This window comes from Acomys minous (genome assembly GCF_964271855.1).
Source record: "Acomys minous genome assembly, chromosome: 16".
Taxonomy (NCBI): Eukaryota; Metazoa; Chordata; class Mammalia; order Rodentia; family Muridae; genus Acomys; species Acomys minous.
Genome location: NC_140498.1, coordinates 16,294,156 through 16,319,530, shown reverse-complemented (window position 1 = coordinate 16,319,530; position 25,375 = coordinate 16,294,156). Strand labels below are relative to the sequence as shown.

Sequence of the window (25,375 nt, the reverse complement as noted above, 5' to 3'; positions counted from 1 at the left end):
TGACCTCAAACTCAGAGATCTACCCACTTTTGCCTCCTGAATGCTGGGATTAAAGACATACATCACTACATCCAGCTTGCCACTGGACATATGGGAGTCTGAGGCAGAATTACCACGCGATTGATGCTATCTTGGGCTACAGAATAAGTCCCTGTAACAGTTAGTGTTAATGTCAACTTGACATAAACTAGCATGGCCTGGGAAGGGAATCTGAAGGAGATGTGGGCTAGATTAGCTGGCCTGTAGACATATCTGTGAGGGATTATCTTGGTTGTATTAATTGAGGTAGAAAGACGCATCCAATTATGCACCATGTCCTGGGCAAGGGAGCCTGGGCTATATAATAGTGGGAAGAGCAAGAAAGCACAGGCATGCACATGTTAATTCATTGCTTCCTGCTCCTGCTTCACGTTCCTGCAGCCTGAGTTCCTTGGCTTGAAGAACTGTAATCTGGACTTGTGAGCCAAATCAATCCCTTCTTTCTTACATTGCTTTTGTCAGGGTATCTTGACACAACAATAGGAAGAGACTCTCTCTCAAAAAAAACCAAACAGAACAATTTCATTGGGCTATTTCTTGATGCAAAATGTATAGATCTCAGTATATGAAATGGCTTTACTCTTCAACTGTCAGAGTAGAAACTGAAAGCATCATGGCCTGTCATTCCTCATATCTACTGTAGCCCTTATGGTAGACTATATTTAATTAAAATTGTTTGCATAAATTCTCTCATTCTATGGAGATGTAGAATTGGGGGAATTCTCCCACAACTACAGAAGTGAAGTCTGTATCAAAGTAAGACTGGTACCCAGAACTTAGATTCCAACTTCAGTACTTTTTAAGTGACCTCACATCAATAGAAAACATTCAATAGCCTTCCTCCAAGCAGCTTTGCCTCTCCTCTCCTCCCCAAGCCAGGCTTTCTTAACTAAGGCCTCTCACCTGCGTGGCAATGGTATGAAACCCATCTGTCACCTCCACAGTCAAGTTATAGCTTGACTTTCTCCTCGTATCAAGAGGCCTGGCTATGACAATGCTGCCCGTGGTCTTCTCGATGTCAAAATCCATGTCCTTATCGCCATCTGAAGGAGGGAAAGAGCAGATATGACGTCAGTGACTTAGGCAGCTGTAGCCCAACCTGGATGTGGCCACAGACCTAGAACACTTGGTAAGTGGCAACCTTGGCTGACTGTGGCTGGCAAGTCTGTGCGTGTGCAAGGGAAAAGCTGAATCAGAGCGTGTGAGCCTATTTGGAAATGGTAGCTATCTGCTGACAGACTGGAGTAGATTTCCTTGGGAGACCAAAAAGATTATATTATCTGCCTGATTATCAAATGATCTAGAGACATACAGGTCTATGAGGGCTGAAGAGTTCTGCGGGATCGGGGTGGGGCAACAAAAGCTGCCGTAGAATGCATTCTGCTTCTGGCGTTGTTATGGTGAGAGCATGAAGTGCTCCCATGGGCCCGTGATTTGAACGCCTGGTCCTCGGATGGTGACACTCTTTTGGGAGGGTGTGGAAACTCAGGCTCTGGGTCCTTGGGAGAATCTCTTAGTACTTCTTATCTTACTCTTGTTTTTAGTCAGCTGTAAAGTTAAGAGCTGCCCTTCCCCACCCAGTCCTGCTGCAATGGTGGTCTTCCTGAGCGCATGGACCTAAGCCATCATGGGCTTTGAAACCAGGAGCTAAAATAACTCAGAGATTTTATCACAACAGGAAAGGAACTGACACAGGCATTAAGATAGACAGGGCCAGGGAAGCCAGACTTCATAGCTTCTTCGTAGACTGTGCAAACTGCCTGTGACACACACAAGGACAAATGGAAACAAGTCTTTCCAACAAGAGGAAATTGATTTAAAAAAAGAATCCATATTAAAAAGTTTAAGGGGTGGAGCAGGAAGATAGGGGACATGGTTAGATAAAGCTAACCATGTTTGAAAATGCCAGGGGGGGCTCAGTGTTTAAAGGTGCTTGCTGCTCTCCCAGAGGACCCAAGTTCAGTTCCCAGCACTCATGTTGAGTGCCTTACAACTGTCTATAACTCCAGTCCCAGGCGTTTGGGGGCCAAACGGCTTCTGTAGGCATCCACACTCCCATAGCACATCCGCGAATAAGTACACACACGTCCACATAATTCAAAATTAAAAGGTTTTTTTAAATAGAAAAGAAAATGCCATAAGTGAACAAAATATTGGCTCTAAGAGAAGAGACCTGGCAGATGTGTTGTTCCTTCTACACAACGTCCTAAAAAACAAACAACTCCCCCCCCAAAAAAAAACAGGGAAGAGATGATCATCAGAACAAAGGAGGCTCCTAGAGAGGGAGAGAGAGCTGCACCAGGTGGGGATATGAAAATAGAGGGATTTGTTCTCCTTGGTCCTCACCTGAGATGTGGAACCAGAAGAGGCCAGGTCGTCCCTCTACACTGATGACTCCCACCATGTGGTTCACAGGGTCTGTCTCCATGACCGTAAAGCTGTAGTGGGGCTCTTCAAAGGACAGCGGGATGGAGGATGGACGAGGCTGGGGAATCCATTCGATGTGTAGCCGGACACTGGTGGACAGTGCCGGCTGCCCGCTGTCTGTTGCCTTGATCTAAGAAGACAGCAAATCCTAGTGAGTCATCGTGGAAGTGGCCTTCCATCCACTCCCTCCTCATCCACTCCCTCCTCCACTGGGCACACACTTGAAGGATGCTAATAGACAGCCGCTTTGTTAGTCATTAGAGAAAAACACCCAGCCTACATCCTAGAATCCCTTGGTTAGTAAGAAAACAAAACAAACAACTGGGACAGTTGGCGTCGGTTGTCAACTTGATTGGTGTAGCGGTTTGAATGAGAAATCTCTGCCTTTGGTTCAGATATTTAAGCATTTGATCCCCACTAGACAGCACTGTTTGAGGAGGTTGTGGAACCCTTAGGGCACGCAGCCTTGATGGAGAAAGTACATCCCTGGGGATGGTCTTTGAGGGTTTATCTTTTTTTTTTTTTTTTGCCTCACTTCCTGTTCTGCCTTCCTTTGCTTCCTGTGTGTGGATGACATGTGATCTCTCTGCTTTCTGCTCCTGTTGCCATGCCTTCCCTGCCATTATGAATTCTTTCCCTCGGAAACCATAAGCTAAAACAAACCCTTTCTTCCTAAAGTTGCTTTTGGTCATGATATCTTATCACAGCAACAGAAGTAATTAATGCAGTTGCACTGATAAATGTCTAGGGGATTAGTAAGGCACGCCTTGGGTATATCTGTGGTAGCATTTCCAGAAAAGGTTAGATTGTAAGTGTCCTGACCTAATCGACGGGTCAGTCCCTTGATGTGTTCTTCGTATGAAGCTCAGTATGATGGGAGCGGGTGAGATGTAGGCATGGGCTGAGATGGAGGCCACTAGGGCACATCTTTGAGGACTACATCGTACCTCTGTCCCCATCTGAATCTCCTTTTCTCAACTTCCTGGTCAACCATGAGGTGAAGACTTCTCTGCCATATAATCCTACCACCATGATGTTCGCCCAGATGGGCATGGACAAGTAATCATGGCCAAGACCATCTAGAAATGTGAGCCCAAGCAAGTCTTTGCTCCCTTAAGCTGCTCCTGTCAGGGATTGGATCACAGCGATGAGAAGGACCAACAAGGAAAGCCACTATATCTTACTGCGTAGTAATTCCTGAGTGGGATTTTATACTCCTAGACCTCATATCACTGCCAACCAACATGATGGGCCAGACACACTGAGCTCTGCTATGATTAGTTCTTGCTCTAAAGGTTCTGTGTGCAGTGTTTTGCCCTCACTGTAGCCCTAGGAGAAATACTATGATCAGTTCTCTCTCCTTTGTAGGCCGAAACAGGGGCACTTGTGATGAGGTCACACTCTGAGTCATATGACCCAAAAGCACCAAGGCTGGGCTTCAGTTTAGTGCTGCGGTATGAGAGCTCACGACCTGCCTTTTGACCCACTGGCCTCTTAACCTCAGCTTACAGAGACTCAAAAGACTTTAAAGATTTGTCTGAAGAAGAAGAAGAAGTCAGGGTCAGCAGTTGAGAGCACTTGCTGTTCTTGCAGAGGACCTGAGTTCAGTTCTCAGCACCTAGGTCATGTAGTTCACAACCGCCTGTAACACCAGATCTAGAGACATTAGATGACTCCTCCACAGGTACCCACATCCAGGTGCACACACTCTCACACATGTACACATACTTTTAAACAAATAAATAAATCTAGATGGGGCTTGTGGAGCATGCCGTTAATCCCAGCACTTATGGGGCAAGAGATAGGTGAATCTTTGTAAATTCTGGGCCTGCCTAGTCTACTTAGTATCTTCCAAGGCTACACAGTAGCACAGTGACAGCCAGGATACTAGTAAGACCCTGTTTAAAAACTATTTTTATAACTAAAAATGAAGTAAATAAATCTTTTTAAAAAATCTAACAGGTATGTCTCGATTCTGAGACCATGGTCATTTTTTTCTAAATGATTACCTGTAAGAACAGAGGATGCCAACAGCCTTTATTGCTCTCAAAGAAAAAAGGCCACAGTCCACAATTCTGTCCCCTGCATGTAAGTAGGGACTCCCTGGTTCCCTAAGGGAAGACATTGAAGGAGAGAGGTCTCCCTCCTCCTGTGCCCTCGCAGAAATTCACCATCCAGGACGGTTCTTCTACAGGTACTCTCCCTCGCCTACTCCACCCCGCTATGGTCCCTCAAAGTTTCATGTGCCACAAGCCTGGTTCTTAATGACACAGTGGTGAGGTTGGGGAGTGTTTCTCAATAGGTGAAGTCTAGGGGGCCGAGGGAAGGCTCAGAAGCTAAGAGCACTGGCTGCTATTGCAGAGACTTGAGTTCAATTCCTAGAACTGACATGGAAGCTCACAAGCATCTGTAACTCCAGTTTCTGCAGATCCAATGCCCTGTTATGGCCTCCACATGTATCAGGCATGCTCATGATACATGCACATATGTGTAGGCAAAACACCATACGCATAAAATAAGTTTTTAAGAGGTAGAGCCGAGGGGCTGGGGAGCTGGCTCAGTCAGCAAAGTGCCTGTCTTTCAAACACATGAACTGAGTCCCTAGAAGCCATTAGAAAAACCTGGGTGCTGTGATGCCCATTAGTATTCCCAGTGCTAGGGTGACAAACACATACATAGGAGAATCACAGGCCCAACGACCTGCCAGCCTAGCCTACTTAGTGAGCTCCATGTCAGTGAGAGAGAGCCTCAAAACAAAACAAAACAAAAACAACAGCAACAAAAAAGTGCTACTACACAAGATTGCACACACATACACACACACACAAAGTGGGGTTTAGTGACAGACTTTAAGGGTACAACTCTGAGGAACAGATTCACACTGGCCCAGCAGAACAGGCTGTCAGTGTCTCTTAGGAGTGAGCCTTCCTCTTCCTCCACCTCTTTATAAGCTAAAATAGACAAGGAAAGAAAGAAAGAAAGAAAGAAAGAAAGAAAGAAAGAAAGAAAGAAAGGCCAGACTGTGGTGGTGTACGCCTTTAATCCCAGCACTCAGGAGACAGCGACAGGCAGATCTCTGTGAATTCGAGTCCAACCTGGTCTACAAAGTGAGTGCAGGACAGTCAAGGCTACACAGAGAAACCCTGTCTCGAAAAACCAAAAGAAGAAGAAGAAGAGGAGGAGGAGGAAGAAGAAGAAAGAAAGGGAAGGAGGGAGGGAGGGAGGGAGGGAAGGGAAGGGAAGGGAAGGGAAGGGAAGGGAAGGAAAGTCTCTAGCCACTTCCGCCCTCCAGCTCTGCAGCCCTTCGTCCACGGTCAACTCACCGTTAGGATGTTGTACTCTCCTGCTGCAAAGGTGCTGCTGGAAGATACAACCCCCATGACAGGGTCGATTCTGAAGCCCTCCTCGTCACTCTCCTCAATGCTGTAGGTGACGCTGCCGTTGAGACCTTCGTCTGGATCTGAAGCCACCAGCCTGTACACAGGCCGCAAGGACAAGGGGCTCAGTCTCTCAGGAAGACGGACATTAAAGAGCTTGTGGGAGAACACGGGTGGGTTGTCATTGACATCCAAGATGCACACCACCACCCTGGAGGTGGACCTTAGAGGAGGGTCTCCATTGTCCATCACAGTCACCTGTAGACAGAATGGTGTGTGAGCTCCTGGGCTGCCACTGTGGAGCCGTGCATAGTACTGCGACGTTCCTACCACGTTAGAGCCGCCCAGCTTGTTAGAGCTGGTTGCTGTCTGTCACTGCCACAGTCTGACTTTGGAATAGCAAGAACAGAAGGGAACCAGATAGAAGTCATTGTCAGGATCTGCCACAAAAGCCTGGCCTTCGTGTAGAAGACCCCTGGGCCTCTCCCATTGATTGCCAAAAGCCTTGTTCTCTGCTGGGCTAGACAGCATATTTTTGTCAGGGATGGAAGAAGCTTGGGTCAGCCATGCCTCCTGATACCCCAAATAAAATCCAGCTTCAGCATCCTGCACTGCTGGCCCTGGGACCCAGTCGTGTGACACACTCAGAGTAGCTCGAAGGCTGGGGTGTGTCTAGCGTGTATGAGGCCCTGGGTTTGGTCCTCGCTCTGCACATGAGAGAAGCAGTTAGGAGTAGATGCAGAGCAGGGGTTCTCAACCTTCCTACTGCTGCGACCCTTTAATACAACTCCTCGTATGAGGTGATTCCAAACATGACATTATTTTCTTTGCTACTTCATAACTGTAACTTTGCTACTTTTATGAATCGTAACGGACATCTGTCTTTTCCTACAGTCTTAGGTGACCCCTGTGAAGAGGTCACGACCCACAGGTTGAGAACTGCTGTTCCAGACTTTAAAGATTACTGAAGCAGAAAGTGTAAGCTTTCTTAGTAACAAATGGTTTTCCTTTCTCCCTTCTTTCCTTGGCTTCTTCCTTCCTTTCCTTTCCTTTCCTTTCCTTTCCTTTTCTTTCCTTTTCTTTCTTTCTTCCTTTCTTGTGGTCCAAGGATGTCAACCCAGGGCCTCATGCTTGCTCTACCAGTGGGCTACACCCTCATTTTTCTCTATTTTTCAATCTTGGAACAAGGTCTCTCATTAAGTTTACACACTGCCTTGAATTCCCTCTGTAGCCCAGACTGCCTTTGAACTTGCGATCCTCCTCCTAAAAATAGCTGAGATCACAGCTGTGACACCCCAGGACTTCAAAGGGAAAGAGAATGTCAGAGCCTGTAGCATAGAAAAGCAGAGTGACCTCCAGTCTTCTCGGAATATGCCTCGCCCCTCCAGGGGCCCCTAGGGCCAGAAGAGATGCCTGGTGGGTTGTGAACTGCTCGGGAAGGGAATAACTTGCTGGGTTTGTAACCTCTGCACGTTTTCTCCCTTCTCCCCTAGAGCACTGTGAAAGCCTTGAAGGAGGGTGAGCACCAGGGGGTTCCCCTTTGCCCTTAAAGACACCCCAGAAAGAGCACAGAGCTAGCAGACAAAACCCTTTATTCTGGCTAGGCATCGAACCCGGTAAAGGACCCTTAAGTGGTTTGCTCTCCCCAAGCCAGGAGGAATGCACTGGAAAGTAGACCTGACACACACACACTACACTTCCAGTACCTCCTTCGGGCATTACTAGTTAACCTGGGCTTCCTCCCCTGCCTGGATATGGTTCCAGAATCCTTTCCTCCTCAATACTGAAGACCTAATGATCTTTACCACCAGCCACGGATCTTCTGCCACATCAGCTCCCCCACCCCAACTCCAGCCAGAGCACTGGAGCCATGCAGCTAGCCCAGCCCACTCCAGAGGCTTCCGAAGGCAGGGCCCTGCCTCCCCACCACTTACCTCCAGGACATGCTCATCTTTGCTCTCTCGGTCCAGCTGCTTGGCAGTGGACAGGAGACCTGGAAAGGGATGGATGGAGACAGACATGAACGAAGGGCTCCCAGGGCCTTGTTACTGGGGCAGGCTCAGTATTACACAGAGCTCTCGGATGGGAGTCCAGGGTTTGTACTTTTAGAGCTCTGGGGAAAGGGAAGGGGTTAGTGAGGAAGTTGGAGACATGAACAGGGCGTGTGCTGACTGGATCCTGATGAGCTGACTTCCTGAGGCTGAGAACCAGATCTTATTTCTCTCTTTCTTTATATAATTTTATTAAGTTTTTTATGTATACATTTATACTATTACACATATACAGTAAACTACCTACAGCAAGAAGAACCACAAAACAATCAGGAGTTTTATATATACATATACATACATATATATATATGTATGTATATATGTTCTTCTTGCTGTAGGTAGTTTATTGTATATAGGTGTAATAGTGTGTGTGTGTGTATATATATATATATATATATATATATATATATATATATATATATATATATATTACATTCATAGTGCTTTTGCTATTTGTACTTGGCAGCCTTGAAAACATCTTTCCTATTTTGGTGAGTCTAAAATTCTGAATATAAATCAATATCTATCGTATCTCATCTCTATTAACTTAAAACACCTATCCAGACCTAAAAACATCCTAACCCCTTAACAACTAAGCTTAATTTTAAAACTAAACTATCTGGTCTTCAACCACATCAGAGACTTATTTGTCTTTACATCTCTCTACAGCACAAGGCTTTAAGGCCTCACAAGGGTGACCTCTTTAAGCATTTGCTGGGTACGCACATGGATCAGAAACAAGGACGGTTCATCCATTTAACAATTGTTTATTGAGCTTCTACTGTACTCTACGGCACTGCCAGCTACTGAAGACGCTGTGGCAGGCAAAAGCAGTCAACTTCCCCCTTTTAGGAACCTGTCGAGATCCAATGGTCATGGAGAGTCAATGGAACAATCACTTGATTGAGTACAGTGGCCTGTGTGGTAGGTTAGAGATGTCAGCAGTTATGTTAAGATATGAGGACCTATCCGGCTGGGCTCTGTGGGAGACTAGCGGCCACACAGACAAAAAGACAGGGCAAGCCTGACATGTAGCCAAGCTTCTGGCCCCAGAACTAAGGAAGCAGAGGCAGGCAGATCTCTGAGAGTTCAAGGCCAGCCTGTTCTATTTAGCAACTTCCAGGCCAGCCAGGACCACATAGTGAGAGAGCAGAGACAGACTCCTTAACCTTTGCCAGACTCCATGTTAAGAGCTTTTATGGTCCGAAGCCTAAAATTCTGTGAACAAAAAATTCCTGAAGAAGCTATGCCTGGAGGTGGACAAAAAAATTCTCCTAGAAGGAGTGTGTGTTGGCAGAGACGAGGGGGACTAACTGGAATTTCAGTCCTGTGGAGAGACTGGAATTTTGTAGGTTCAGAGGCTAATTGCTTTATCTTGAGCTAGTTTAGCCTTCTGGAACAGCCATTCCCTGGCCCTCTCTGTATCTGAACTATCATCTCATGATAATAAATAAAAATGTCTTAGAAGCTATTAACTTAGCAGAACACGAGCTTCTAGCAAGCCAAGAGCTGAGAATGTCATCGGATAGCATCTTGGGCCTATAAAAAAAAGCTTCCCTGATGCCATCTATCTGTCTCTCTGATGTGCCCACCAATATATTTTAAAGTTGTCTAGATTTATGACTTTCTTTGTTCCTTAGAACTATAAATGCCCTGTGAAACTGCATCCACGTCTGAACGTGGAATTTGATTGGTGTAACCTAAACCTGTGGTCCTGGCCTATAAGTCACACACAATGGCTCCAGAATAAACTATCTCTTATTCCCTTTAAGACGAGAGCTGTGGTTTTATGTTGACACAGCCATGCGGTTGGAGCCAAAAGAGGTACAGTGAGGGGGATACAGTGAAGCTAGAGAGGTCAGTGGGGTCTGTTTAGGCACCCGCTTGTGGGACCCAGGGATCCCTGACTTTAGCTCAAGGACACAGAGAGGCCTTCCAGGCTTCTGTAGTGGGATGGTAGGGTGGCTCATGTGAGGAAGGTGGGTTGGGGGCTGATGGTGGATACAATGCTCATGTTAGAAGTAAGGCTTCAGGCGCTAATCACGGTTTCTTCTGCCTGGCTGCAGGAAAGCTGGGAGCGCCTCTGCCTGCAAGGGCATCAGGCCAGGCCTGCTGCCAGAGGACTGTTGACAGTAAATAGGAGAGGGATTGGGAGAAGCTGAGGAGTTAATAATGCCTTAGGTGACGGATCCATCTCCTTGCTCTTCTGGAAAAAAAGGAGTAGGGGTGTGAGGGCAGGACGCTGGGGACATGGGGTGAGCCTCTCTGGAGAACCTGCTTGGACCTGTTTTTTCAAAGAAAAACTCCCTAAGCTCAGAGAGAAGAGGATGCATCTACAGCCTGAGGTCAAAGGTTAACAGGAAAGGCTCTCACCAAAGTCTTCAGTGTCAAAGACACTTGCATTCCTTACCTACTCTTCCACCCCCACCCCTGATACCCCCATCTCTCAGCTCTTGGGAAAGCCCACAAGCAACCCCCTTCCCACTCCACAGTCTGTCCTGCTGGGCCAAGAGCACAGTGTGGCGTAGGAAAGACTGAGTCACATGGAAAGATCAGCCTTCTTTACAGTCGGCCTGTAGCATCCCTCAAACTCCAGTGGGAACAGGAGTGGCAGGTGACATAACTGGAGGAAGAGGGCAGGGACTAAGACCACAGGCCTGGGGCTGGTGACTGTGGAACCAAAGAACGTATGTGGGATCTGCTCAGTGAGCTGCTGTCAGCCTCTGGTATACCAAGGCCCTCTGAGAATGTGGTCAGAGCATGCCATTTTTTTTGAAGAACATCCAAAGATCTGGAATGTTCTGTGGAATTTGCCAATGTGGACTACAAGTTGACAAATCTGCGCTTAAAGTTTCTGAGTCAAATCATGTATCTTTATGATGGCTCTCCTCGGCTCACTGCTGCACAGGGTGACCCCTGGATTCCTCTGGACCTTCCACCATCCTTGGCCTGTGAGAAGGCTGATGGGGGGGTGTGTGAGTGGGATCGCAATTGTTACTGTTTCGTGGGCAGGCTTGAGGCTAGTCTGCTGTATGGGCCGCTCTGGTTAGCTTTAGTTGTTGACTTGACACAGCCTAGAGTGGTTGAAAGAAAAACCTCAGTTGAGAAATCGCCTAGATCAAACTGGCGCACGGGCGTGTGTGTGTGTGTGTGTGTGTGTGTGTGTGTAGAGTTGGCTTGACAGTTAATAAATGCAGGAAAGTCCAGTTCACTGTGGGTGGCACCATTTTCTGGGCAGGTACCCTAGCCTGCATAAGAAAGCTAGCTGAGCATGAGCAAGCCAGAGAGCCAACCAGTAGGGAGAGTCCCTCCATGGTTCCTGCCTTGACTCCTACCCTGACTTGCCTCAGTGATGAGCCGTGACCTGGAAGTATTAGCCTATAAAGTATGCTTAGTGAAAAAACCTTTTTCTCCCCTAAGTTGCTTTTGGATCAGATGTTTTTACCACAGCACCAGAAAGAAAGTAGACCAGTTTGGGCTCTGGCCATGGCTGTGACTAGGGAGAAAGGGTCAGTTGAGAGCAATCAAAGGCCTGAACTAATTTCAGCTTGACCTCTCAATCACATGTTGGACCCCAAGGCAAGAAAGACTTTAACAAGTTCTCCTCATTTTCTTGTGGAGATGGGCATTGTTGAAAAGTATCCAAACTCTGGCACCCGTAAAAATGTGATGTTTGCTTTGTTAAAACATATTTCTGGAGTCTGCCCTCAGAGTTGGCAAGGTCTAGTGAGGGGCCTGAGAGCTGGAATTTCTGACCTGTCTGCAGGTGGCACGGATGCCACCCCAAGAACCACCGTGTAGATCTGTATGCCTCTGGCCCTCCAGCTTTCCCAGCCTCACCTGTGAAGGGATGAATGACGAAGTAGCCCATGTGGTTCCCGCTGGTGATGTTGAAGGTCAGTTTCCCTTGAGAGCTGGAGTCTGGGTCCCAGGCCTCCAGCTGAAGCACAGAGGTACCCAAAGGGGCATCTTCCCGGACAGAGGGGTAGAACACCGGTCTCGACATGCAGGGTATGTTATCATTGATGTCCGTAACTTCAATGTAGACTTCAGTGACAGCAGAGAGGGGAACGGAGCCCCTGTCCACAGCCAGTACAGTCAACCAGTAGTAGGGTGCAAATTCTCGGTCCAGAGGTGCCAGAGTCTCGAGCATTCCTGGGGACAGCAAGTGACGAGAACCAATATACTCAGATCTCAGAGAGTCTTTAGAGACCATCCTACCCAGAGCTAGGGAGATGGCTCACTGAAGTGTCTGTTGTACAAGGGTGAGGGCCTGGGGAGATCTCCAACACCCATATAATAGCTGGGTATGGTGGCATGTGCCCATAACCCTAGCACTAGGGAGGAGGGGTAGTAGGCACAGAAGGATCTGTGGAGCTTGTTGGCTGTCAATCTAGCTGCACCAGTGAGCTCTGGGTTCTGTAACAGACTGCCTCAAACAATAAAATGGAGATCAATAGAGGATAAAACAAAATACCATCCTCTGACCTCTATGTGCCTGTTCACATGTCTATGGGCACACTCACACATGCATGCATAGTGCATACACATGAAAGCATATACAGAAATACATATGTACAGATACACACACACACACAATATATATATATATATATATATATATATATATATATATATATATATATATATATATATATATACACAAAAAGAAAAATGACCCTACCCAGCGTCTACTCATCTGTATTGTGGAAAAGATGTTGACAGACAAGGGGAAAAGGGTAGGGCTGTCAGTATGAGGTGGGAGATGGTAAGTTGGACACTGTGGAAATTGATGTCCATTCAGTAGACGCTCTTAGCCTTCCTCTGCTAACATGAGCCCTTGCTTCTGGCATCCAGGCATATGCAAGGCTTCCAGTTAATCATTTCACGTTCTGTAAGTGGGATGCCCTATATCTGACCTTAACCTGACTCCGTTAGTCCTTTAATCCTGGTAGATCCTCAAATTAAATATTAGAGGCTTTGGGAATTCGTTTCTCCTCCCTACTTTGTCACTTCATGGTTTTAGGGGCTTAGCTCTATTCTTTCGTCCGTTTACTCTACAAACCGCCTATAAGGGCCAGCTCTGATCTAGAAGAGGAGACTCTGACAGTGACACGAGAGGCCCATCCATACCTTCTGGTCACTCTCAGGTGACAGGGTCTGCCTGAGGGGACAGATTCACAATCAGAGCAGAGAAGGCCAGAGATAGCAAATGTGAAACTGAGGCCCAGAGAGGAAGCATAAATTGGTCAAGATTATATAGGACGTAAGAGGAGTAGCTGGGGCTGAGCGTGGTGCACATTTTTAACCTCAGCACTTGGGAGGCAGAGGCAGGTGAATCTCTGTGAGATTGAGGCCAGCCTGGTCTACAGAGTGAGTTCCAGGCCAGCCAGGGCTACACAGAAAGACCCTGGAGAAAAAAAAGGAGAAGAGTGAGGGGAAGGAGGAAGAGGAGGAAAGAGCCTGAGAGAACTGTGTCTAGAGTCTACTAAATGGAATACTCTTCCCAGCACATACCTGCCCTTCACCCTGAAAACAAACCACAATTTCAGACCATAAGATATATTACAGAGCCATAGTAATAAAACAATATGGCATAGACACAAAAAACAGACATGTAGCCCAACGACACAAAAAGACAGGGATCCCTCCAAGAGCCAAAGTAAGTTGAAGTAACCTCAGCTATTTAATATTTGACAAGAATGCCAAAAACATATGCTAGAGAAAAGAAATCATCCCCCACAAGCACTGGGAAAACTGAGGGACCACAGGCAGAAGAATGAAATTACAGCCACACCTACCACAGTGCCCCAAACTAATTCCAAATAAACCAAAGACTTAAAACTGAAACCTGAAACACTGGAACCATGTGAAGAAAGCATAGGCAGCACCCGGCGTGACACAGGGGTAGGAAAAGACTTCCTGCACTGAACTCCACTTCCCTAGAATTTAGGCCCACAAGTGACAACAAGTGGGACTTCATAAAGCCACAAAGCTTTTGCACAGCTAAAGAAACAACCAGCCAGCTGGAGAGCAAATCCACAGAATAGGAGAGAATCTTTACCAGCTATACATCTGAAAGAGGATTAATATCCAGAATGTACAAAGAACTCAGAAAAGAGGTTTCAAAAAAAAATCCAAATGGTCCATTAAAAAATGGAACTGGGACCTGAACAGAGAGTTCTCAAAAGAACAACAACAAAAGACTAAAGAAATATCTCAAATTTTCCCATCATCCCTAGAAATTAGGGATATGCATATCAACACAACTTTTGAGATTTATTTCATCTAACATCAGTCAGAATGGCAAAGATCAACAGAGCCACTGACTGCAAATGTTGGAGATGACATGGGGAAAGCTAGCCCTCGTTTGCTGCCAGTTGGACTGCAAACTGGTACAGCCACTATGGAAATCAGTGTGGAGAATTCTCAAAAAGCTAAAGTAAATCTACTCCATGACTCAGGTATATGACTCCTGACACATGGACACCAACTATCTATTTCACGGATACCTGCTCAGCCATGTCCATTGCTGCTCTATTCACAATAGCCAGGAGATGGAAACAACCTAAATGTCCTACAACTGATGAACGGGTAATGAAAATGTTACAGATAACACAATGGAATAGTACTCAGCTGTAAAGAAAAATGAAATCATGAACTTTGCAATTAAATGGATAAAACTAGGAAAAAAATTATATTGATGGAAGTAACCCACCAGACCCAGAAAGACAAATGCTGCAATTCTTTCATATATGTGACCAAAGAAACTGGGAGACTGAAACCAGATCATTGCCAGGATGTGGGACTTGGGGAGCCATAGAGTGGAGAATAGCAGTGTACACATGATTTGATCCCAGAAATGGGAAAGGAGAGCGTCTTTGGAGTGGGGAGGAGTAAATTCAGGAAAGGGTAGGAGAGGGCAGAGAGGCTGAGCAGGGTACAAGTGATCTGGAGAAACGCGATTCTGTGTACAAATATTTGTGTATAGTTTTAATGAACCTTTGTCATCTGGACTGACAGAACTCCCTCCAAGAGCCAAAGGCCATCTAAACAAAAAGCCCCAGCACCAGACATGAGAAGCCCTCTTTTGATTTGGGAGCCAGGGTTGTCCAAGAGACTCTTCAAAACATACGCTCTATTGCTGTTGCCTTCGGTTACCTCCTGAAGGTGAAAGGTAAGTCCTAATTGCTGAAGACACCATAAACTTCTGAAACTGGGCCCAGAGACCCCTGCGCTGGATCTGACCTGAATGCCTCCTCCCTGAGGACCAGCCTTCGTAGCAGAAGGCACCACATAAGCTACCAAAGGAGGGAAGCAACCAACAGTCCTACCCAGGTAGGACAACCATCATGGCACAATTAACCCTAGTAGTGGCACACGCCTTGGTGGTAACCAACAACTCTCTAATTGGACTTAAGACCCGCTCAGCAGGACAGAGGGCATGCTTGATCCTGGAAACCTAGCTCCTCAGTGCTAATGGCGAAGTCACGCTGGAGAAGAATCTGCAACCACTAATTTACAAAGCCAGCATAATCCTTAACAACAATCTACGCATTTGTCCTTTTACCCACAGATACGCACAGTCTTCTTCCCTCATCAAAGAAGCTTCTCTTTGCAACAGACAGACCATCACAGAAAACCACAGCCAATCAAAATGCAGGGTTGTGGAGCCCAGCCTCAGTGGATACATCTATAAAACACTCCTCTTGCACCTAAGACTCAGGGAACTTTGTAGAAGACTGGGTGGAAAACTTGTAAGAGTCAGAAGGTCAGACAGTTTGCTGTGAGATTGTGTTTCCTAGTAATATCAGAAGTTCCACCCATAGAATCTCACCAACATGGCCACCCAAATGTTTACTGGCCAATGACATGCCAAACTGGATGGAGGGAAAGCCATGAGGCTTCAACACGCTGAGCTATAGACAACTAAGGAAGCCTGGAATGGGACAGGTGGCCTTACTTAGGGAAAGGCAGATCAATTGGCTGTCCCATGCCAAATGGTCAGCCCTGAAAACATACAAACATCCATACAGGTAGCATTATATGGAATGCATAGATCATACTTATGAATAGACATGTATGTACATGTACAAACGTGCATGCTGTAACAATTAGTTAAAAAAAAAACAGCCTTGAATTTTAAGGAGAGTGAGAAGGGATATATGGGAGAGTTTGGAAGGAGGAAAAGAAAGAGAGAAATGTAATTAAATTATAGTCTCAAAAATAAAAAAGGGGGGCTGGAGAGATGGCTCAGAGGTTAAGAGCACTGACTGCTCTTTCCAAAGGTCTGAAGTTCAATTCCCACCAACCACATGGTGGCTCTCAACCATCTATAATGTGATCTAATGTCCTCTTCTGGCCTGCAGGTGTACATGCAGGCAGAGCACTGTATACATAATAATAAATAAATATTTTTTAAAAATAAGAAATAAAAAAGAAAAAAAGAAATGTATAACCATCATGTATCACTTTCATAAGTGGTATATGTATGTTATTATATGCATATAATATGCATTTTATATATACATGTGTATATTTATGTGAGCCTATATTTTAAAACCTGCAGGAAAAATCCTCATAAAGACATATTTAAGACACCAGGAGCAGGAGAGTAAATCCCCATTCATCCCTGTGTCTCTCTTCAGTCCACTGTCCTCCAGGCCCTGGCAGCCCATGTACCTCACCCCAGTACCTGTGTCTTGGTTGATGCTGAAGGCTTCCAGGCCAGTGCCGGCCCGTAGGAAGTACTGGAGGTCTCCATCCAAGCCATCATCTTCATCCTGGGCTGTGAGGACCATCACCTGGGTCCCTGCGGGGCTGTTCTCCTTCACCTGGCCCTGGTACACGAAGGATGAAAAGCGGGGTGACTGGAGATTCTCATTCACATCCAGGACTAACACTTCCACGTGGCAGAGGGTCCTGCGGGACAGGGGCCTCCCGCTGTCGCTGGCCCAAAGGCTCAGGTTGTAACCAGCCCGCCTCTCAAAGTCCAGTTCTTTTTCCAGACTCAGAGCTCCAGTCATCGGGTCCACCCGGAAGGTTCCACGGACATCATCGACCAGGATATATCTCACTTCACCTGCAGGGCCCAGGTCAGGGTCAGAGGCATCTAGGAATGTCAAGACTGTCCCAAGGGGCAAGTCCTCTGGCACTTTCAGGCTACTGTGCTCTGTGATGCACTGGGGAGGGTTGTCATTGGTATCCTCCAATGTGATGATCAAGTCAGTGACAGAGAAGAGCTGGTGGCCCTTCGTGGGCTGGTCCCTGGCCTCTACTTTGAGTATGTACAGAGGCTCTGATTCCCTGTCAAGGGGTCCTGTGACAACCAGCTCACCAGTGAGTGGGTGAAGAGAGAACTTCTCCGTGGGGGTCAGCAGGGCATAGCGAACCCTCCCATTGTCCTCTGAGTCAGCATCCTTCGTCTTCAGCTCCGCGATCGTGGTCCCAACTTCTGTGTCCTCAGGAATGGTGAGCTGGTACCCACCCGGAGGAAACCTGGGTGGGTTGTCATTCCAATCTTTCACAGTTACCGTCAACAACTTCCAGGAGGATCTCTGGGGAGTTCCCAGGTCGTACACGGTCACATTGAGGACATAGAAGCTGGTGGTCTCATAGTCCAAGGCCGCTGCCACTGTGAGCAGCCCTGTTTCCAGCTCAATGTCAAAACAGCCTTCCTCGTTGCCATCTGCAATCACATACACCAGTTTGCCGTGGAAGCCAGCATCTGGATCAGTGGCTGCCAGGCGGGCCAAGGGGGTATTGATAGGAACCTGCTCTAGAACGTCAATGGACTGGGGAAAGTGGTCCTCAAACTGAGGGGTGTGATGGTTGACCTGATAGCTGCTGAGGGAGGTGAATTCCTCTTCACCCAGCTCTTGGCCCTGAAGGCCAGCGGACTGGAGGATGGCCTTCGTGATATGGGTCAGCACTCCTGTCTTATCACACTGTACAGGGACCTCAGCGTGAGGGTCCTTCACCACAGTGACTTTCAGAGTAGTGGGGGAGGCATAGTTCTTGCCGTCAGAGGCTGTAATCTTCAGGGAGTAGACGGTGGGCCGAGCAGCAGTGAGATTCATAAGAGAGCGCTTGAGAGATATCACCCCGGAGAAATGGTTCAGATGGAAATAGTCTTGCTCGTTGCCAGACACAACTTCGTATTTTAGGTTCTGAAGTTCATCCATGTCTATGGCAGACACAGCCATTATTGATTTCCCAACAGGCGCATCTTGACGAAGGGACACGGTGCAGTTGACTTCCTCAAACATAGGCTGGTTGTCATTCAAATTCTTGAGCCTGAGAGAAACAGACACCTCTTTCTCCTGGCGAAAAGGGGACCCCCAGTCTGATGCCCGGACCCGAAAGGTATAAATTCTTTTCATGAGTTCATAGTCCATGGGTTTGGTGGTGGAGATGACCCCCAGGTAAGGGTCAATAGAGAAGGGCACAGCTTTGGGGCCAGCGATGGAATAGGCGACACGTCCATTGTTCCCATGGTCCTGGTCAGTGGCTGTCACAGTCAAAACGCTGGTGCCAGGAGGGATATTCTCATCCAAAGTACCTTCGTAAGAAGACCTGTTGAAGACTGGGCCATGGTTGTTACAGTCCACAATGTCAATGATCACGGTGGTGGTGGCCAGGCCCAGGGAGGTCTTCACATGGAGCTGGTACTGGTTTCGGTCATGGAAGTCCACGAGCTTCGTGGTAGTGATCAGACCCGTGCGAGCATTCAACTTGAACACGGTGCCCCCGGAGGATGGCTTTAGAATGTAACGCAAAGTGGGGAGGGCCGTGGTGACTTTCACTAACGCCACACGACTTCCAGGAGGGGAGAATTCGCTGAGCTTTACTCTGTAAACAGCCTTCTCGAATCTGAGGTTGGCCACCTTGGAGGGTGGAAGATGGAAAGCCCGGATGAGGGAGTGGGGGGGAAGTCTGCTGCTACTGTGGGCCTGGAGGCTAATGTTGAAGCCGTGAGGGTGCTCTGCCCAGTTAATGTCCTTGACTGCCACCAAATTGAACTCATTGCCTTGGGCATAGGACTTGAGGACTTGGAAGCACTTTCCAGGGTCACCACCAACCACCTCCAGGGAATCTACTTCAGCCGCTGAGCCGTTTGCATCCACTGTGACAACGGCATAGATGGCCCCTTCATCACCCTCTGGTGGGGTCAGGACCTTTGCGGTGATAGCTGGGGGCTTCCTGCGCACGGGCTCCACATAGATCACCAGCGCAGCCAAGTTGCCAAACCCATTGCCCTCCGAGATTTTTCTCATGCGGTCCACAGCGAGCACCTGGAGCTCGAACTTCCCTCGCCATGTGACGTTCAGCTTCCCAGCCACCGTGACCACCCCGCTGGTGGGATGGATGGCGAACGCCTCCGACCTGGCACTGAAGGCGTAATAGAACTCAGCGTTCTGGCCCAGATCGGCGTCGGTGGCAGTCACTTTGCAGATGGGCCTCTTGAGGGGCACGTCCTCGGAGATGGTGACTCTGTAGGAAGGTGGGGAGAAGAGTGGCTTCAGGTCATTCTGGTCCAGGATGTGGACCACCACTTGGGTCAGCGCTTCAAACTCCTGGCTCTTGTCCGAGGCTTGCACGACGAGTGTGTAGCTGTCTCGCACCTCCCTGTTGAGCAGCGCTGTGTTGCTGCTCTTGGTCCTTATTCTCAGGAAGCAGAAGTTGCCCACCACGTGCTCCTCGGTCTTAAATACTCCAGCTGCATCTCCGGAGATGATGCGGTACTTCACCACCCACTGGGGCTCCGCCAGGTACATGCCCATCTTCACTGGGCTCTCCACGTACGTCTTGGGAGCAGAGTTTTCGTAAATGGTGGCGTTGTACAGAGCATGCGTGAACCGCCAAGCCAAGCGGGGGATGGTTTCTTCCAGGGGCTTCTCGCAGGCCACACGGTGGAGCAACAAGATGGCTAGACCCAGCAGGACGAGAGTCATGGTGAAAAGCTCCTGAATGAAACAAGGCAAAGGGCTCAAGTCAGGGAAGAAACAGGTCCTACTACCGTGGTTCTTTCTCCATCTTTTTTTTAAAAGCATATATTAATTGTACTTAATAACTGCTTTGAATATAACGTTTTCCATATGTGATATGTATAATGTATTTCATACGTGAGTATAATGTATGTGATCATATTTACCCCCTTTTATTCCTCCTGCCATTCCCTGGGATCCAGATCCCGTTCCTCAATAGTGCAAGGGAGGATGCAGAGTGAAAAGCTCAGTTATACCTGCTCCCCCACCCATCCCTGTGGACAGAGCCTCCATCTGACTCATCCTGGGTCAGGACACAGACAGCTAGAAGCATCCTCTCAGGGGCCTCCTGTGGATGCTTCCTAGTTTTGATCCCTCATTGCATCCTTTATTTTACAGCCCCCCCACCACCACCACCATCCCCAGAAACCTCTGTGGCTACTTTGTGAAGGTAAAAGTGTTCCAACTCTTTAGCCAAGGATCAAACTTTAGCAGTTTCTCCTTGTAAGGCCCCTCCACCAGGGCTGATCTGGAGCCAAACTGAACTGTGTCTGTTCACCTAGAGACTACAGACAAACACTGCCATCAAGATCCCAGACCTGACACCAGGCTACCTGGATCTCAGCCCCGGCTCCCCATTTGCTAAGTGGGTAGCCCCCCAGCAAGTCCCTGACCTCTGTGATCCTTGATTCTTTCTTCCATAACGTAAGGATAAAAATAGTATCTAAATGGGGCTGGAGAAGATGGCTCAGTGGTTAAGAGTACATTTTGCTCTTCCAGAGGACCAGAGTTTGGCCCCCAGTGCCCATATCAAACGGTTCACAATTGCATCTAACTCCAGCTCCAGGGACCTGACACCTTCTGGCCTCTGCAGGCACCCACACTCATTTGCACAAACCCACACACAAGCAGACACACACAATTAAAATAAAAATCTATAATATATATGTCTGTGTATTATTTAGGCTTGGAGACATGGCTAAGTCAGTAGAGTGGATACATGAAACTCAGGATTTCATATTAACACTCGGGTGCGGTGGTACATGCCTGCAATCCCAGCATTCAGGAGATGGAAACAGGAGGATCAGAAGTTCAAGGTCATCTTTGCTTATGTACAGAGGCCAGACCCAATCTTACCAGCAACAACAACAGCAAGAGTGTGGGACTCTATCTCATAGCAGTGTTGTGTAAATTAAAGGGGGAAAGGTGAGTGATGTAGCAGAGACCCAGTATGAGATACATTTTAACAAGATTTGCCATTATTAGTAAAGGGAAGGGTGAACACAGGGCGGAGCACCTATCAGGAGGCAAAGCTGGAACTGGATGGAGCTTCTGTAGTCAGTCACACACTGTGTTGCTTCCTCTGACCAAGGCCTAGGGACACCTAGCCCACCCCTACCCACTGTGGACAAAGCTTAACTCCAGATAGGCAACTCTTGGACTCAGGGATGTCACTGTCAAAATGGACCTCAAAGGGGGCTCTATATTCATGTGCAAAGGGCAAAGAGTCCGGTTCTGAGGATGGGGCTTGCCCCAGCTCACAGGGCCAGCTCTGAACTGGTTGGAGGAACCGGTTCTCTTTGAACTAACCTCTGTCCGCTCCACTCCCTGCTGCGTCCCATAGAGCCGAGCCTGAACCCACGGAACCAGGGCTAGAAGCCGATTTGGGAGCCCAGTGAGGGGGCTGGAACCCAGTCTGCCCCTGTGAACCCCATTCCCAGGAACACCCTGGCTGTAGGCCATGTGTGAAGCATTCCTGGCTGAGACGGGACAGACTCGTTTTTCTGGTTATCTTGCTCTTCAAAGACACCGAAGAGTTAAACTTCCAGGGCAAGGGGGAAAGGCGGGAGGGCGCCACCTCTTCTCGGAGTCCCCCAACGAACAAGGCACTGGGTTTCCTGACAGCCTGCAGAAAATGGGAGGTTGGAGGCAGCCGGAAAAGCCCACCTGCCCCTGGCTCTGGAAGCCTGGGAAAGAAGGGGGCAGGGACTAGCCCCCCCTTCCAGCTCCACCACCACAGGCTGCCACTAACGACTTTGTTGGGGTGACTGGAGTTCAAGCACCTCCGCAAGAGGACACAGGACAGAGGCAGACACCCGCACTTGGGGAGGGGGGGCCAGTCCCAAAATCAGTGTTTCTCAACCTTCCCGCGCTCCCGCCACGTTCTTACCTTACTCCATCCTGCAGTCCAGGCAGACACCATACAAGGACCCACTCCTAGACCCTCAGGCAGGACAGGGGGCCCTGAATCACTCAGGTCCCAGTTCTCACAGGATTGTGTGGTCTCTGAAGTGGCAATCCCAAGAGAAAAGAGCCCTTACCCGAGTAAAGGATCCTCAGCTCAGAGAGCCAGGAGCTTGCAGCCGGCCCTGGCTGCTCTGCTTGCCCGCTGTGCAGGGCGCTTCCTGTTCCCCTGGGTCAGCACCAGCAATGGGCAGGTCCCAACAAGAGCAGGCTTAGCCGGCATAGGCGCCAAGCCGGACCCGTTAAGATGCACTGTGGGGATGAGGTGGTCACAGGGTCTTCCTAGGGGATGAGAGGCAGAGAGATACACCCTCGGGGGAGGTAGCTTGATGCATGTGCCCACATGTGAAGTGTAGGACCCACAGACAGCCACAGTGGGCAGGCAGCCTATGGAGGGAGGGCACTGTGCCTACACGTGGCTGTTTCCTGGTACCTGGTCCCAACAGGTGAGCATGCTCTCGGGGTATAGAGGCACCCAGGCCTCCCTGCCTCACCTCCCTCCCACACCCAGGAGCACTACATGAGACTTCTTGTAAAAAATACACAGCACTCCATATCTTCATATCATTTACCAGTTACCATGTTTTCTAAGTTTCCCATAATTCTTAGATTACGATCTGATCACCGTAGGCTAGCGCGAAGGTCCTGCAACACCTGGGGATGCTGTCACACTATTACCTGAGCTACCGATGTCCTGGAGCTGCCTTTTCCCTCTGTAAACACATTAAATGGGGAGCTGCCCCCAAGATTTTTGATTTTCGTGCCTTCCTCTACTTAAGCCTCTCACACAATCTGTCCCTTCTTGACAGTCTGCTTTTCATCGCACGTTGCCTCCTGGCCCCGCCCCTTTTGCATCCTGGCCCCGCCCCCTCCACCACCTATGTCATATCAGGGTCATGCCTCATCATTTGCCCAATGACAGTCCTCCCCCCACTGGGCTCCACGAAAGACAAGGGGTTTGTACTGGTTGTTCACGGCGGGATCCCCAGTGCGTGCAAAGACCAGTGCTTGGGTGCACACCCAGCTAATTGATAACCAGCTGAAAATGCAAGGCTCTGGACCTAGGGAAAGTCACGAGAGAAGAAAATGGAATGAAAGGTTGGAGATGGCCCTGCTCCTTTCGAAGTGGGAACATATGTCTTAGAAGTTAAAAGCACTCGCCAAAATTCCAGAGGACCGGAACTTGGTTCCCAGCACTCACATCTGGGGGTTCACAACCATTTGTAACTCTGACTACAGGTGACCCAACACCCTCTCCTGGCCTCCAATGGTGCCTGAACTCATACAGACACGCATGCGTACACATAGTCAAATATAAGCCAAATCTTTTTTTTTTTTTTTAAGGAAGGGGAAGGAAAATAAAGTCCTAAAGGAAGAAGTGGATTTTCCCAAGGTCACAGAGTAAGGATGACAGCCAGGGACTTTCCTCCAACTGGGCCACCAGAAAGTGATGATGCTATGTCCTTCGGACCCTAGTCCCAGTGTCATCACTCAACTGTATTGCTGAGTCTGCTACTTGGCCTCTGGGAACCTTGTTCTCCTTGTCTGGAAGATGGGCTGTGAAGAGCTTCTTACCCACTGGGTTTTATGAAAATGAGGAGAAACTGTGGACATGAACACACCTGGTGCCTGTGTACAACTTGGTGAGCCCCATTTATTCTTCGTTCTCAATGACTCAGAGCCTGGGATGGGTGAGGCTGGGGCCCACTGACATCTCTGGAGAGAGTCCAGCCTGTGCCCCAGTGAGCAGGAAGCAGGTCGGCTGCACTCTCTCATCTATCGCTCAATCAACTCTCAGCTTGCTGGCCCTACTCCACGCTCCTCTGGGAAGCTGCTAGCGGGTACTTGTCTGGGGTGGGGCTTGGCACTCCCCAACTTCCCAGGCCCAAACAGACAGGAAGGGGACATAGGCAGAGGGGTTGACTACCATGTGGAGACACCGAGTCAATACTCATCTGTTCATGAATAAGACCCCGTTTCTTCCCCAATGGGGAAGAGAGACCAGCTGTGTGGCTTCAGGTAATAGCTTGCCTTTGCTGATCATCAGGTTCCCAACTTTATGAGAACAAAGTCAGGGAGAACACAGATGTGTGACCTAGCTTTCTTTTTTTCTTTCTTTCGTAATAATTTATTTTTATTTTATGTGCATTGGTGTTTTGCCTACATGCATGTCTGTGTGAGGGTCTGGGATCCCCTGGAACTGGAGCTACAGACAGTTGTAAAGCTGCCATGTGGGTGCTGGGAATTGAACCCAGGTCTTCTGGAAGAGCAGCCAGTGCTCTCCAGCACCCCACCACCACCGCGCATGGTTTTCAATATCACCCAGTACCAGCATGCCTTAGTGACATGCTCATTTTATTAACAGTGAGTCTGTGGATAAGAAAGAGTTTCATGTGTCATGCTTTGCCTTTTCCTAACTGAGCCTACATCTGCTCATCCTCAGCACAGTGCCACGGAAAGTTTTGTTTCTCTGCTTGTTCTATTTTTAAATATTCAATCTTTATATTACATTTATTTATTTATCATTTATTTATTTATTATTTATAGAGAGAACAAGGAAGGAAGGGAAGGGAAGGGAAGGGAAGGGGCCACAGCACATGTGGACATTAGAAGCCAACTTGCTGGAGTTGGCTTTTTCCTATCACGTGGGCCCCAAGGAACAAACTAAGGTTACCAAACTTGGCAGAAAAATACCTTTATGTGCTGAGTCATCTTACCTGCCCCAGCTTGTTTTCATGAGACAGGGTCTCATGTAGCCTAAGCTGGCTCAAACTTTCTATGTAGCCAAGGATGGCTTTGAACTTTTGATCCTCCTGCCTCTACCTCCTGAATTCTGGGACCATGGGACTGTACCATCACACCTGGTTTGTGAAGTACTGGGAACGGAAGTTGGGGCCTTGTGCATGCTAGGCCAGCACTCTTATCAACTGAACCTCAGCCCCAGCTCTGTTGTTAGGGATTTTAAAAGGCCTTGATTCTGGTCATCCTGTGATTCAATTCCCAAGCCCTCAGGACACTGCTTCTGGTGTTCAAGAACTTTGTGGCACTAAATGTGGTGCCACTGATCCGGAGTGTCCCAGAAGAAGGCACGATGCAGGGAACTGCAGAGTTGTAACGTCCCACTGGCCCACTCAGCCACGGCTCTTTAAACTATACACACAGAGGCATCTCTATCAGACGTTAAATGAGCCTCCCAGAGGCCCTGAGAGATGTCCCTGGCCATGGACCTGTCTGTACACCCACTAATACT

General features: G+C 48.2%; 1 protein-coding gene across 3 annotated transcripts in view; it reads right to left on the bottom strand.

The window, feature by feature from the left end:
- The window catches only part of FAT2 (FAT atypical cadherin 2), an 81,709-nt gene that overhangs the window by 36,729 nt on the left and 19,605 nt on the right, over positions 1–25,375 (bottom strand). The window contains exons 1-7 of one of the 3 annotated variants that reach the window (XM_084764122.1): positions 22,203–22,278; positions 16,590–19,860; positions 11,735–12,049; positions 7,778–7,836; positions 5,790–6,101; positions 2,386–2,596; positions 943–1,082 (exon numbers count right to left, since the gene is read on the bottom strand). In XM_084764122.1, the coding sequence (XP_084620248.1) occupies positions 943–1,082; positions 2,386–2,596; positions 5,790–6,101; positions 7,778–7,836; positions 11,735–12,049; positions 16,590–19,848 (4,296 nt within the window). In that variant the 5' untranslated portion in view covers positions 19,849–19,860; positions 22,203–22,278. Of the gene's footprint in view, positions 1–942; positions 1,083–2,385; positions 2,597–5,789; positions 6,102–7,777; positions 7,837–11,734; positions 12,050–16,589; positions 19,861–22,051; positions 22,173–22,202; positions 22,279–25,375 lie in introns of those variants that run through there. The other 2 variants (XM_084764120.1, XM_084764121.1) reach the window with 2 other exon arrangements.